The 14321-nt window shown below is 45.3% G+C and overlaps 1 protein-coding gene across 1 annotated transcript in view; it reads right to left on the reverse strand.

Annotated features, from left to right (window-relative positions):
• Positions 1 to 14321, reverse strand: part of LOC147707966 (amine sulfotransferase-like) — a 249662-nt gene that overhangs the window by 5287 nt on the left and 230054 nt on the right. Inside the window, exons 6-7 of the mRNA XM_086926771.1 lie at positions 9297 to 9391; positions 4264 to 4444 (exon numbers count right to left, since the gene is read on the reverse strand). Coding sequence (XP_086782897.1) covers positions 4264 to 4444; positions 9297 to 9391 — 276 coding nt within the window. The remainder of the gene's footprint in view (positions 1 to 4263; positions 4445 to 9296; positions 9392 to 14321) is intronic.

Consider the following 14321-nt stretch of genomic DNA (forward strand, 5'->3'; position numbering starts at 1 on the left):
TTTTCAATAGTTCCAGCTACACCAACATCTGTAGGCTGTGGACAACATCTCCTGGGTAAGGAGAACCCATATGATGTAAGAGGGAGGTACAGAGTGGCAACTGATGGGAATATTTTCCCATATCCTTGAGATTTGTCTATAGTTTCATCACATACACACACACTTTTGTTCTTTCCCACTCTCGTTAGTAATTAGTTATGTCTCGGATGGTGCTCACAGTCGAGTTCCCTTTCTCCTTTGACCCCTAGACATTGTTTGTTGTTAGTATTATTGTTTGTGGCATATGTCTAGATGCTGGTCGTTAATCCTGCCCTTGGACCCTCCTTCTAACTGTTGTGTTTTGTTGTTGTTGAGGTTCTTAAGCCTCCAGGTGGAAGGTTGCAGTGCTTGGCTTTCCTCGCTAATCCCTTGTTTGGTACAGTGATTTAGTCCTTGTGAACCTGGTCGAGCCTTACTGAATTTCGGGTTTTACCTTTTGGATGTTTCTCGATCTGCTATATGCTATTTTTGGAACCTGAGCACATCTTCCCTGACAAGTTTCCTCTGCTTTTATTGTTAAAAGCAGCTGTGTTTTCGGATTCCCTGCACCCGCCCGTGCTGAATTAAAAAGCTACGGAGTGCTTCTCTTCTTTATTTTGTATTTTGAAAAAACTTTATTTAGCGCTGAAGCGCGCTTCATCGTCTGCTTGTTTGTTTGTGTTCAACTATCCCAAGCAAACACGAGGACGCGTTTATCTTTTCCTTTGCCTAACATTGCCTGCCCACGTTTCCTGAGCAAACGCGAGGACACGTTTATCTTTTCCTTTACCTAACATTGCCTGCCCACGTTTCCTGAGCAAACGCGAGGACGCGTTAACCCTTTTTTTTTTAACATTGCCAGCTCCCGTTTCCGGATTAAACGCGAGGACGCGTTAATCTTTTTTCTGTAGTCTTACATGGTCAGCTCATCGTGTTTTGTGGATACAACTATCTGTGCACAAAGAATTAGGTGTGTTTTTCACAGTTCCTCCTACGCTGTATGAAAGTAAGGAAAATCACGTACAACTTGTTATTATTTTACCTATTGCTGAACTACAGGAAGTTCTCCTTTGCAGCTTTATTTTTGGGGAGCAATGAATATTTTCCGAAGACACCCCTTGTGGACCATCAACAGTCAAGCACAAGTAAGTGTGGGATGGCACACAATCACAATAACTTTGTGGTTAGCATAGTAGGTTTTTAAAGTGTATAATTAAGAATTCCCACTAAATTTGTTTATGTTCTATTCTTCTTTATGCAGAGATCCTGTCTATTCCTGACTTGAACATTCCTCAGCTGGCTGACAGATGAACTTGGGGTATTGTCTTTCCTTGGTCTCTTCATTTTCTGAGGTTACTTATCCTCTCTTGTGTGTTCCTTTGTGACACAGGGAGGGTGGTACCTTCGGGAAAGGTAAAGACATTAGCTTCGCTCCTGGGGAATGGTGATATCTGCCTGGGACATTTGTGGTACCCGACAGCGCCCTTGTGCGAGACATACCCATTCAGTCAATGGGAGCCCATGTACGCGTTGTACGATCGACTGCCATTGACTTCTATGCGAGTCCGACCGAACCGAGTCCAGCAGCATGAGGCCGCATCGTACTCGCTCGGTGGACTGCAGTAGTCCGGCTTGGTCAGAAAACACCCCGGATCCGGCTCGGTTGGAGAGCTTTCTGACCCGGATCCGAATCAGCCCCCTAATAGTGTTTTTACATTTATCTTCAGATGTAGAGGGCAGTGTCGAAGTATCAATAGCTTTAATACCAACAATGGCCTGAGGCTGTAAGGTGAACTTTATTAAATCCTCAAGAGGTGTTGGTAATTGCTGAATTGAGAGTACCCAACCTGTACTATTTGCCTCCGCTAGCAGTTTTTTTATATTTTCTCCTGTTCTTGATCTCAGATCGTACCAGTGTTGGTGAATCTCTTCTATGATACACTGTAATACACCACTTAAATTGACTTTTTCCTTAATGATTTTTCAAATTTTTCCCTTCTGAGAATCAGGCACTGTAAAGGAAAATTTTACATTGTTACGAGCAACAAACTCTTCGGTCTGTAGCTCCTAATCTTTCTAACTGAATTTTAGGTTTCTTTATCTTTCTCTCGTATCCTTCTCTACTTCTTATCTTGACATGGTGTCAAATTTTGGGAGATGGATGTAAGAAATCCATTCTATATTTGTTTGGTCAAAAATATGTGCCTTGCTCTGTGTTCCCCAGGCTTTCCCAGAGCATGTGTTTCAGAAATTCCACATTACGAGGTCATCAAACACTACCCAAATGTGATAATTGCAGTTTGGCAATGCATTTGCAATTTACAGATGCAGTATTTGAGAATCTTTAAATTGCAATTAAGAACCAGAGCAAATATTAAAATAAGTGTATGCCTGTATGATACATACTGAATAAAATTCCTAAATTACGATACGGAATTGATCTCGATTTGTGAATCACCATTGAGAAATGATGATCAACCAATCTCTTATTTCATTGTGCTTTTTTCTAACTTCTAGTGAAAGTTGTATTTTTACTAGGCCCAGGCGGAAATCTAAATCCGTGATCGGAACTAGAGAAATTTGGAGATTCTGCGCTACTCTTGTAATATGGAGTTCCCGGCAAATTCCGTCAATCCAATTTTGTTTCCTGTTCGTATAAACATACAAGGCTTCAGAATGCAAGCTGGCAAGCGTGAGCGAGATTTGGCATTCCCTATCGTGATTTTCGGTCGCTAGGAGGACTTCCTGCAAGATTTTATGAATGCAGGTGGGCGCGGCCAGAGGGCGGCGTAGCAAGTAGATTTTCTACTCGAGTAGCAGCAAAATCAACTTGAAAATAGTGTAGTGACATTTGCACTGATTTTTAAGTGGTAAATGCTCTACCGGAGCTCAAGTCCAAGCTTGAAGAGCACAATGTGCATTTTCTGCCTGTTGGTGTTACTCCACAGAATCTAGTAGAGTTTTTATGTAACTCCACAGAATTCCAAGGAGTTTAACTCTGCAAGTTCCACCGAGGCCTACGTTTTACTACCTTTCTGTCCTTTGCTGAATCTAGCACTCTGATGTGGCATGCAGTCTAAGAAAACTCTAACATAAAAACAAAAATGTTTCCACAGTTGCAATTTGCACGGATCGGGGGTTGCTGGGAAGGGAAAGGCAGAAAAAAGGCGTAAAAAAATAAAAAAAAACGTACCTGATTGCTGCGTCTCTTCTCTGCTTTGGACCGGAACAGGAAGCATCCAGGCTCCCCCAAGCCAATCACAATGTTGCAATGCAGCGTTGTGTTTGGTCTGAGCCCCATGGTTGGGCACTCAGATGGGGACTGAAAGTCTGGGCATGTTCTCAACACCGGCTGTAATGCAGCCTGAGTGGAGAAGATGCAAAGTGCGCGTGACTGCTTGGCCAGCCCAATACTGCCAGCCAAACATTCATGCACACTTACAGAGTGCCCACCACTCCTCTCCCTGCTCTGTGAGCAGAGCCACCTCTCCCCGACAAGCTGCTGTAGCAGGAAAAAATAAAATGATAATGAAATCGAGTTATTATCATTTTATTTATCCTTTATTTACACTACTGCAAAGCAGTGGGGCAACGCTTCTCTGCCTTAGTAGAGGAGCTGCCACTGTATTCCCAACTGTGTAAGTCTAGCACACAAATTTGCTCCCTCCTTTCCACTACATGACAACAAGCGCCCTCCAACCCATTGCACAATCACCAATCACTAGACCGTAGCTGCATACCTGGTCTACTGGAGCTCCTGGTCCGATTTCACTCATTAGAGTCTAAATTGTTTTAGAAGTTTTTACTAAATCTTTTGAAACACTCCCGCTCCCATCTCTCCGATCATCTTTTCTGAGTTGAGCCATCAGGAAATTAAAGTCACGTCACCATTTCCCCAGGTCCTAGTCGGTACTTGCACTGTGATAGTAGCAAATTTGTGTTTCTGTTTTCTACACCCTTATGCCACTTAACTGTTACAATTATGATAATATTGTATTAATCACTTTTAATCAAGGGAAAAAAGAACATTCCTACATTGGTATCTACGGTGTTCTTGTGTAAAGAGGCACTCTTAATTATTGCCAAATGTGTTTTTTTAAATTTCCTTCGACCATAAAACATTTACCAATTTGTGTTCTTGGTGCCATTTTATGCTGCAAAAGCTTCGTCTGAACACTTTAAAAATCTCACAGTTATTTGTTTTGTCAATATTTTTGCATTTGTTGTAGTTTTTGTATTTCTTACCTTTGCGAACGAAATTCCCTCGTTGTTTGTCCACAATTTTCACATCCAGGAACTCATAGTTTGCATTTGGGTCTGATTTCATCTTCTTGAAATCAGATTTTTCGAGGACAATATCAATTTCATGATCAGTCAGCTGCCGTCCTACAAATTGGCATATCTTCAGAACAACAGAGCGAAGGTCCTAAAAGAATGTGAACGTTTTTAAAAAAAAAAAAATGGGCAAAGATAACGTATTTTCAATAAGAGAGAAAGCACCCTTCTAACAACAAAGCAATGCAGCCATTTTCCAGCATTTTAGCATGTTACATTTCATAAGTAAAACCTGAGTTTATGGTGAATTGAGGCATACAGAGTGGCCCAAGGCACCCCTAGCACCAGCAGGGTATTGGGAATAAAAGTTTCTTATCCATTGGTAAATTGGTGAGATGCGTTAGAGGTGGGCAATTTCAAGCAAAGAGTGAGACAACGAGTGACTAGGGGTGGGGAGGGTGAGCTGTGTCTGGCATTCAGTTAATGATTATTTATCACAATTTGCCACTACTTTATATACAATAAGGTTTAGGAGGAAGACCCTTTTCAATCCATGATCCATCTTTGTGGAATTATTTGCAACTTGATCTAACTTGGGAAATTATCTAAAGCTCATCTCTTTTTGCTCATTTGCATTTTAAAGTAGGTCACTCTGTCAATTCTTGGTTCCAAGAAGCCTGTCAAATATGCAATAGACAAATGATAAAACCTTAGCAATTCAAACCTACATTTTACAGTCCTCATAAATGATTCACAGGGTTGTAAACAATATTGGATTTATGTGGAGTACTGTGTCATTCTCTTTCTTCTGGACATGTGTGGGGGATTTGATTGTTGGAGATTTTTCCTTGACACCTAGTTTGGGAATGCGTTTTACCTGCCAATATTGATGATGATTTTGATTTCTCAAAGTCTGCTTTCAATGATTGTTTACATTTTCTTCTAGCCCATTATAATCTTCCTACAGATGTATCTGTGTTATTACTCACTGTATTCTGTTATTTATTGGTGCAATGTCTACACTTCTTTCATTGGCCATATTACACATAGTGCCCCGTGGATGAAACAAGAGTGTGCACCCTCTTTGCGTGCCCCTGGGGCACTATGGTATTACAGAAGGGACCGCAGATGCTTGTGAAGCCCCTTCTATAGTACTGATATCTCTGGCACGCATTTAACACCATCATTGTCTTCAGAGGGTGTTCTTCATTGGCATGGCAATAATACAGAAGCAGGTGCAGAGGCAAACAGGCGCTGAGGCAGTGCACTGACAATTCCCCACAAAAAGATGGCACTCTTTCGGTGCGCCCCTGAGGGCAACCATCTGGTGGAGGGAATGGGGGTCCCATGGAACCTCCAGGGATCCCAGTGCAGGTGGGTGCGGTCACTTACTGCACTTGCTTGCAGAGCGATCCCTAACCCCTCTTTAAAGGGCAGGTGGGTTGCCACATGCAAAGAGAAACATGAAACTACTGCGTTGTATATCATTTATTGCACTGCCCTAGGACAATGAAAGTTTACGGCTGCCCTGCGGGCTGTGCATTCATTGTAATAAGGTGCACTTTCCCTGTTTGTGCTAAGCGAAACTAAATAAAGATGTGCCATGGTGCAAACAAGAACAGTGCATCATGTCAGTAATACAGCCCTGGTCTACTCAGTAGGTGTGTACATAGTATTAGGTTTTGAATCTAATTTTGTGCTCAGAGGAGTGTGTTTGTTTTCAAGTGACTACACTTAACTGGTCACCTAATGTAATGCATGTCTCCATTACGGTTGATCTAATAAGTCTATACATAAGCATGTATGTATGTGTTTTATTTCTATAGTGTGAACCCAGCCAAAATCCAGCAGAGCACTGTACAGGGTCAAAGACAAGCATAAAGTCAACAAGTGATACAAGAGGTGGTTGGGTCATAGGCATTCATTGTAGCAATTTCTTTGTGTGTAAAATGCATATTTCTTGGGAGAATTCCTGGTTCTACGTGTGCAATGCGAGAGCATAGTGCTATGCAAGAACATCCATGACAAAACCAGGACTTTCACAATGCTTTTTAACACGATTTTACCACTTTAACCATCTGTTCAAGAGTATATATGATCTCAAATAGCTTTCCTTAACAACTGTTCAGTTTACGTCATTGCAAAGTAGACATATTCGAGGTATGTACTTGCTTACAAAATGCTCATTTTCTGTAAGTCGGGTGGTGCACATTGCTAGTTTAGCACATGCAAAGAGGGGTGGGGTCGCACACTACTCGCACACCGGCGGAAGTTGCCCCTGAGGACTCTGGTCATTGTAGTAGAGTGTTCGCGATGCATCATCTTTCGATCTTGCTATCTTCGCTGTCTTCGCCATCCCTGGACACGTGTTTCGGGTTATCAACCCTCGTCAGCAGGGATAGGCAGTGTTCTGGGGTCGCCGATGGCTGCCAATATCTGCCAGGTATAGTACCACTCCGGCGCGTAGGTGCGGGATCCCAGGCTCGTCAGCCCGCTGCTCAAGGGAGCTTTAAGTTACAAAGCGGGGTGGGGTCGCACACTACTCGCACACCGGCGGAAGTTGCCCCTGAGGACTCTGGTCATTGTAGTAGAATGTTCGCGATGCATCATCTTTCGATCTTGCTATCTTCGCTGTCTTCGCCATCCCTGGACACGTGTTTCGGGTTATCAACCCTCGTCAGCAGGGATAGGCAGTGTTCTGGGGTCGCCGATGGCTGCCAATATCTGCCAGGTATAGTACCACTCCGGCGCGTAGGTGCGGGATCCCAGGCTCGTCAGCCCGCTGCTCAAGGGAGCTTTAAGTTACAAAGAGGGGTGGGGTCGCACACTACTCGCACACCGGCGGAAGTTGCCCCTGAGGACTCTGGTCATTGTAGTAGAGTGTTCGCGATGCATCATCTTTCGATCTTGCTATCTTCGCTGTCTTCGCCATCCCTGGACACGTGTTTCGGGTTATCAACCCTCGTCAGCAGGGATAGGCAGTGTTCTGGGGTCGCCGATGGCTGCCAATATCTGCCAGGTATAGTACCACTCCGGCGCGTAGGTGCGGGATCCCAGGCTCGTCAGCCCGCTGCTCAAGGGAGCTTTAAGTTACAAAGAGGGGTGGGGTCGCACACTACTCGCACACTGGCGGAAGTTGCCCCTGAGGACTCTGGTCATTGTAGTAGAGTGTTCGCGATGCATCATCTTTCGATCTTGCTATCTTCGCTGTCTTCGCCATCCCTGGACACGTGTTTCGGGTTATCAACCCTCGTCAGCAGGGATAGGCAGTGTTCTGGGGTCGCCGATGGCTGCCAATATCTGCCAGGTATAGTACCACTCCGGCGCGTAGGTGCGGGATCCCAGGCTCGTCAGCCCGCTGCTCAAGGGAGCTTTAAGTTACAAAGAGGGGTGGGGTCGCACACTACTCGCACACCGGCGGAAGTTGCCCCTGAGGACTCTGGTCATTGTAGTAGAGTGTTCGCGATGCATCATCTTTCGATCTTGCTATCTTCGCTGTCTTCGCCATCCCTGGACACGTGTTTCGGGTTATCAACCCTCGTCAGCAGGGATAGGCAGTGTTCTGGGGTCGCCGATGGCTGCCAATATCTGCCAGGTATAGTACCACTCCGGCGCGTAGGTGCGGGATCCCAGGCTCGTCAGCCCGCTGCTCCACGCCGGAGTGGTACTATACCTGGCAGATATTGGCTGCCATCGGCGACCCCAGAACACTGCCTATCCCTGCTGACGAGGGTTGATAACCCGAAACACGTGTCCAGGGATGGCGAAGACAGCGAAGATAGCAAGATCGAAAGATGATGCATCGCGAACACTCTACTACAATGACCAGAGTCCTTAGGGGCAACTTCCGCCGGTGTGTGAGTAGTGTGCGACCCCACCCCCTTTTTGTAACTTAAAGCTCCCTTGAGCAGCGGGCTGACGAGCCTTGGATCCCGCACCTACGCGCCGGAGTGGTACTATACCTGGCAGATATTGGCAGCCATCGGCGACCCCAGAACACTGCCTATCCCTGCTGACGAGGGTTGAAAACCCGAAACACGTGTCCAGGGATGGCGAAGACAGCGAAGATAGCAAGATCGAAAGATGATGCATCGCGAACACTCTACTACAATGACCAGAGTCCTTAGGGGCAACTTCCGCCGGTGTGTGAGTAGTGTGCGACCCCACCCCCTTTTTGTAACTTAAAGCTCCCTTGAGCAGCGGGCTGATGAGCCTGGGATCCCGCACCTACGCGCCGGAGTGGTACTATACCTGGCAGATATTGGCAGCCATCGGCGACCCCAGAACACTGCCTATCCCTGCTGACGAGGGTTGAAAACCCGAAACACGTGTCCAGGGATGGCGAAGACAGCGAAGATAGCAAGATCGAAAGATGATGCATCGCGAACACTCTACTACAATGACCAGAGTCCTTAGGGGCAACTTCCGCCGGTGTGTGAGTAGTGTGCGACCCCACCCCCTTTTTGTAGTTTAGCACATGCAGCTGAGGCACACAACCGGTATCACAATTTCCGCAAACATTTCTCCTAAAAATAAGTCGCACTCAAGAGAAAGCTTTGCAATCAGCATGAGCATAAATAAAACATTAAATTATACAAGATACAAGTGACCCAAGAATTGAGATTTAAGCGGTCACATTTAGGTAATAAATATATTGATATCTAGTCAGCATGCAAAATATTTTGTGATTGTTAATTTGAATTTGAAGCTGAGCTATGGTTGACTAAATGCAATAATAAACTATTTTGAGGATTTCCATTCATTTTGGTCCGCCAATTGGCTCCAAACTGGTGTTCATTTTGATACCTATTAATTTGCGTATTTGAGCCAACAGTGCCGAACAAGTGACGAATCAAAGTGAGGTGTTGTTAAAGACAAATAAATACCTATTTTCAGGTCCCAGACATGCTACGATGCGGTGGACGTAAAAACTACTACACACAACTAAACATTGGTAAGTAAAATATTAAATAGCATGATAACCACTGTAATATCAATCTTACCTTTACCATATCCTCAAACGAAATTATTAGGAAATTGAAATTCTCCTTATGTGCGATCCAGCCTCTGACATGTTCAAACCAGGAACCACCAAAAACTAACGAAAATATTTAAAGATAAATCATTTTACTAACTTTCTCTTGCTGCATACACAGTTTAATGTGTAATTTACCACCACATTAATGTATTTTTTTTTTTGCACAATTTTTTTATCAGGCGTATTAAAAAAGTGTTTCTTGTTTGAAATTGCAAAGTTAATGCTCAAAGTTTCGAAGGTACCATACCCCACCCAACTCTTTGACTTGCTCTTTGTAGATGTGTTTAATTTTTACCATACAATCCAACTAAGGGTACATTGTGTCTTCTACACCATAACAGATTCATTTCAGGGCCATACATAACGAACTTTTAAATATTCCAAGTGAAATCAATGTTCCTGACCACACCCTTAATGAAGCATATGCCATTAAACATTTTATAAATTATTTTACAGATGTGATTACATAACACAATTCCCTTACCACTTTGACAGAAATGACAATGAATGCAGTATGCATTATAGGATGCAGTATACTTAATTTGATGATGTGTTGCAGTTTAATAACATTTCACATTTAGGTGGTGTTAGGTATTGGTATAAATATTGCAAAGTCATAAGATTTGAATTTGATGTACGAGTTATGTATTTGCATGGCTGTTATGTGAGTTATGAATCATACTCCTAACCATAACTTCAACATTTCTGTGCCTTTTCAGTTTTAATTCTTTACCATAACTGCACTGCAAACGTGGTTTTCTAGGTGAAATTCCCAGGTGTTTCTAAACACATGTTTAGGTACAATAGTCAACAATACCTTATCTTTAACATGACTTTTCATTTTGGATGATATACAAAATCCAAGAGTTTCCTTTGTCAAACTCGCTGCCGGTGGCCATCCCCAGCTGTGTTTAGGGTTTTGCCTTGCCCTGAGGGTAATGTTGGCCAGATTGCCTGGCCATTTGGGGCAAACACCCCACAGACATCCAACCCTCAAGCCCTACATGTGCACAACTGAAGGCCTAGTGAAGAGAGGTTTTGGCCACATGGTATGGCTTCCAAGTACTGTGCACCACCCTCCACGGGGACCCAACTCATGGGCAACCAACACTCGAGTGCATGGCCTTCATCATTGTGCCATGGGGTTTGTCGCTGGGCCTGGCCTCAAGCCAAGTCCCACACCCATCCCACCATGGATGGTCAATCACAGCTGCTCACAGCCTTCAGCCATCTGCAGAAAGTTTGACTGCAGGGCCTTGCCTCTGCTGCGCCCCTGCTCCCAACTTTCCTTAGCCAGACAACCAGTGCTGCATACAGCCTTTAGTTGAGCACGGCTGGGTTTTTCACAGGGAATGTGACATCCACTGTGACCAGGCCCTGCTCCCACCCTGCTGTGTGGCAGACAACCCCTTCATGTGGACATTTACCAAGCACAGCATTATTCCCCTAAACATGTTTTTCCAATTTTATGAAGTTTTCAAAGAACCCATGCCATATTTGTGAATTCTGTGGCACAAGGCATCAAGGGCGCTAATCCTGTTTAGAACCCGCAAATCCCACAATAAAAGATGTTTGGATTTTGATTTTTATACCAGCGGTGTTCCTTTGTGTACCCTTAAATCGGCCTGGAGGCCAGACTAGGTTCTTTATGTTTGCTTGTTCCCTTTTCTTTTTCTTTTTCGCAATGCAGTGCTCAGTGCATTGTGTTGGGTATCGTCCCCTGCAACAGAAATGTTTCTGCGATGGCCAGCCACTCAGAGCACAACAGATATGCGAATCCACATTGTATGCAGAAGGAAAATGTCTGGGCTCCAATGAGGTGCCTGTATTTTTTAAAATGATATCATGAATCCTCCATGTATTTGCCAATCCATGAGGGATGGATGAATTAACGATCCAAATATCTCTAAAATGTAACCTTGTCACACCCCAAACGAGCACCGCTTTAAACACAAATTTAGCATTTTTTCTGTATCAAAGAGCAAACAATCATGAGAAAATTAAAAGAAGAAATTGCACTTTTGTGCCCTCCCTCTGGATCTGCAGGAAACATCCCTTAAATAACTCAAAGCAGATCTATTTTTTTAAGTTTCAAGCAGATATACAACATCTGCAATGTTATTGACAAGCATTTACAATGCAGTGGTCTCGGCATTCTTAAAATTAGAGCTATTGTCATTGCTCATGACATTATTTTTATTTATGTTTTTAGTTTTAAAACATAAATAAATGGCATTGTCATTTACAATGCCAATAGCTTAATTGCTCGCAAATGCGAGACCTATTGCATTTGCACCCACACAGAGCCACACACACAAAGCCACCCACACACACATACAGAGTCACCCACATAGAGTCATTCACATAGAGCCACCCACACAGAGCCACTCACACACACACACACACAGCCACCCACACACACACACAGCCACCCACACATAGAGCCACCTACAAATAAAGCTACCCACACAGAGCCACACACACACAGACAGACAGAGCCACACACACACACAGACAGAGCCACACACAGACACAGAGCCACACACACACACACAGACAGACAGAGCCACACACGCACACACAGACAGACAGAGCCACACACACAGAGCCCAACACACAGAGCCCAACACACAGAGCCCCACACACAGAGCCCCACACACAGAGCCCCACACACAGAGCCACACACACACAGAGCCACACACACACACAGAGCCACACACACACAGAGCCCCCCCCACACACACACAGAGCCCCACACACACACACACACACACAGAGCTCCACACACACACACACACAGAGCCACACACACACACAAACACACCCACACACATACACACACACAGCTCCACACACACACACATGGGGGCAAAGCCAGGCACCGGTTCACTTTTATATGTTTGTCAGAGCGCCCCCAAGGGCTACCGCTGCGGCATTCGAGTGCGGACCCAAACGGATAGTGGTGAACACACACAGGCCCTATCCCTGCGTGTGTCCATGTGAATGCCTGTGCTCCGCACAGGGGCCGCCCACTCCACATCCGCGAAAGGCCGACGGGCCTCCCGCTAGTGACTCGCCGGGATCACCGGACGACCCTCTGTTAAGCGCGCCGGCCCGCCCCCTGCCTAGTCACCACACCCGCCCGACACAGGACCATGTTGCATACACCACAGCCGCGATATCCCCTCCGGGCTTCCTCCGATCTTCGCCACCATGTTGGATGTACGAGCCCGGTTATGTCCTGTGCTGCATTCACCCCAAATGCGCGTTATTTTTGGCGCTGCTAGGCTATGCTGGATCGGGAGCATTCAGTGGTCATTAGATCAAGGGAAACTGAAGAAACACGGGCGCCATATTGGAATAGGAGCCTACAGTTAGTCACTGAAGTCTGCCCAAAAATTGTAAAAACTGCCAAAATGTAGCACAATCAATTCAAAACGTTACCAACAGCACCCTAGGAACCGGTACAGCGGATTCCTAGCAGCGCGATCAAGAAAACGGGCCTAGCTGGCTCGTGCAGGGCGTGACTGAACCAATATAGTTAGGCTGCTACAGCAAACCTAAACACACAGAAAACGACACCGAAAAATACAATTTTAAAAAAGAACTTACAGTCCTTGCACCTATGCAATCACCGTTAGCTAGAGTCTATGTAGCAGAAGAAAAAAAAAAGGACAGGAAGTGGTGTGTTACGGTCCCCCCTTTATGGGATGGCTGGGTAAGGGAATATGGGTTGTAGTTTGAAGATAGCATCGTGCAGTTCCAGCTGTGAGGCGTAGCCTGACTCGAGGCAGGACAGCCAGGGGATGTCGTCGGCGGCAGGCAAGAGTACTGAAGTGGGTGTCTTGTGGCAGGACGCACGACTTACCTCTGTAGAGGGAGTAGATCCGGTCGGAGCGGGCCGGCAAAGCAGTGGATGTTGCGAGAGAGTTGTTAAGGAGACTACTCGCCACTCTCCCCAGCCATGTGGACTGCAGCGGCCGGCAACACACACAGGATTCCCTCATTTATCTACCCACCTGAGCAACGCTAGATTTAGTTTCTCCGCTGCTCATTTTCGTTTCACTGGTCTTTTGAGGAATTCTGGCTGTTTGGCAATCCCTTGTTAATGGTTGGTGCTAAAGGTATTAATGTTCATCGCAGACAGTTTAAACTACTTTGGTGTGTATGGCATTTATTGTTGTGTTGTATGTTCCGCCCTCATAATGCCTGTGTTCCTGTGCGTTGAGGGGTAAGGTGTTGGGGGCACGACATACACCAACCATCTTTCTCTGAGGCATTAGCAGGAATGCCTCGGAGAAAGCCCCGTCATTTTAGGATTTGGGGGCATGGTTTTCGTTCTCTCCTTTTCCCATTGGCTGGAATGTAAAACTCCAGCCAATGGGAAGAGGAGAGAAAGAACCTAAAAAACACCCCCCTGAATCCGGGCTTGAACGGAGTGACGCCCCTCTCCTCCAACGGCTGGCCTCCGTTTAGGAAGCCAGCCAATGGAGAAGAAGGGCGGGTTTAAGCCCCACTACTGAAAAACAACATTTTTTTCCAGTGAGACTGCGCAGGGGCAGCCTTAGCTAGGCCGTGACCTAAAAAACTAAAAGTGTTTTCTACTTGTATTTATACGTAGATCAGAGTTTCCAATGGATGAGAATTTTTTCTTTTGCTAATTTTGGAGCTGTTTAAAGAATATTCACAAAACTTTCCAACTAAAGTTCATCCACTTCTGCTGCCTCCTGAATAGTAAAACACACAAGATGATGGACGGAATGTTGCACAATGGCAAAACTTACTACCCTCAGTCACAGATCTGGGCTTAATCCATCGTTATTTTGCTCACCAAGCCACCCCAGTTCAGACAAGGCCATATGCAAATCAGCCTTAACCCTGTGCCTCATGGGAACAGTCCAGACCGAACTGCCAAGCCATGTCTTCCCTGGACCGGAATCAAGCATCCTAGGGTCTGTTTCTGGCTATCAGCCGTCTTCAGCCATGATAT

Source organism: Lissotriton vulgaris, chromosome 6 (assembly GCF_964263255.1).
Source record: "Lissotriton vulgaris chromosome 6, aLisVul1.2, whole genome shotgun sequence".
Classification (NCBI taxonomy): Eukaryota; Metazoa; Chordata; class Amphibia; order Caudata; family Salamandridae; genus Lissotriton; species Lissotriton vulgaris.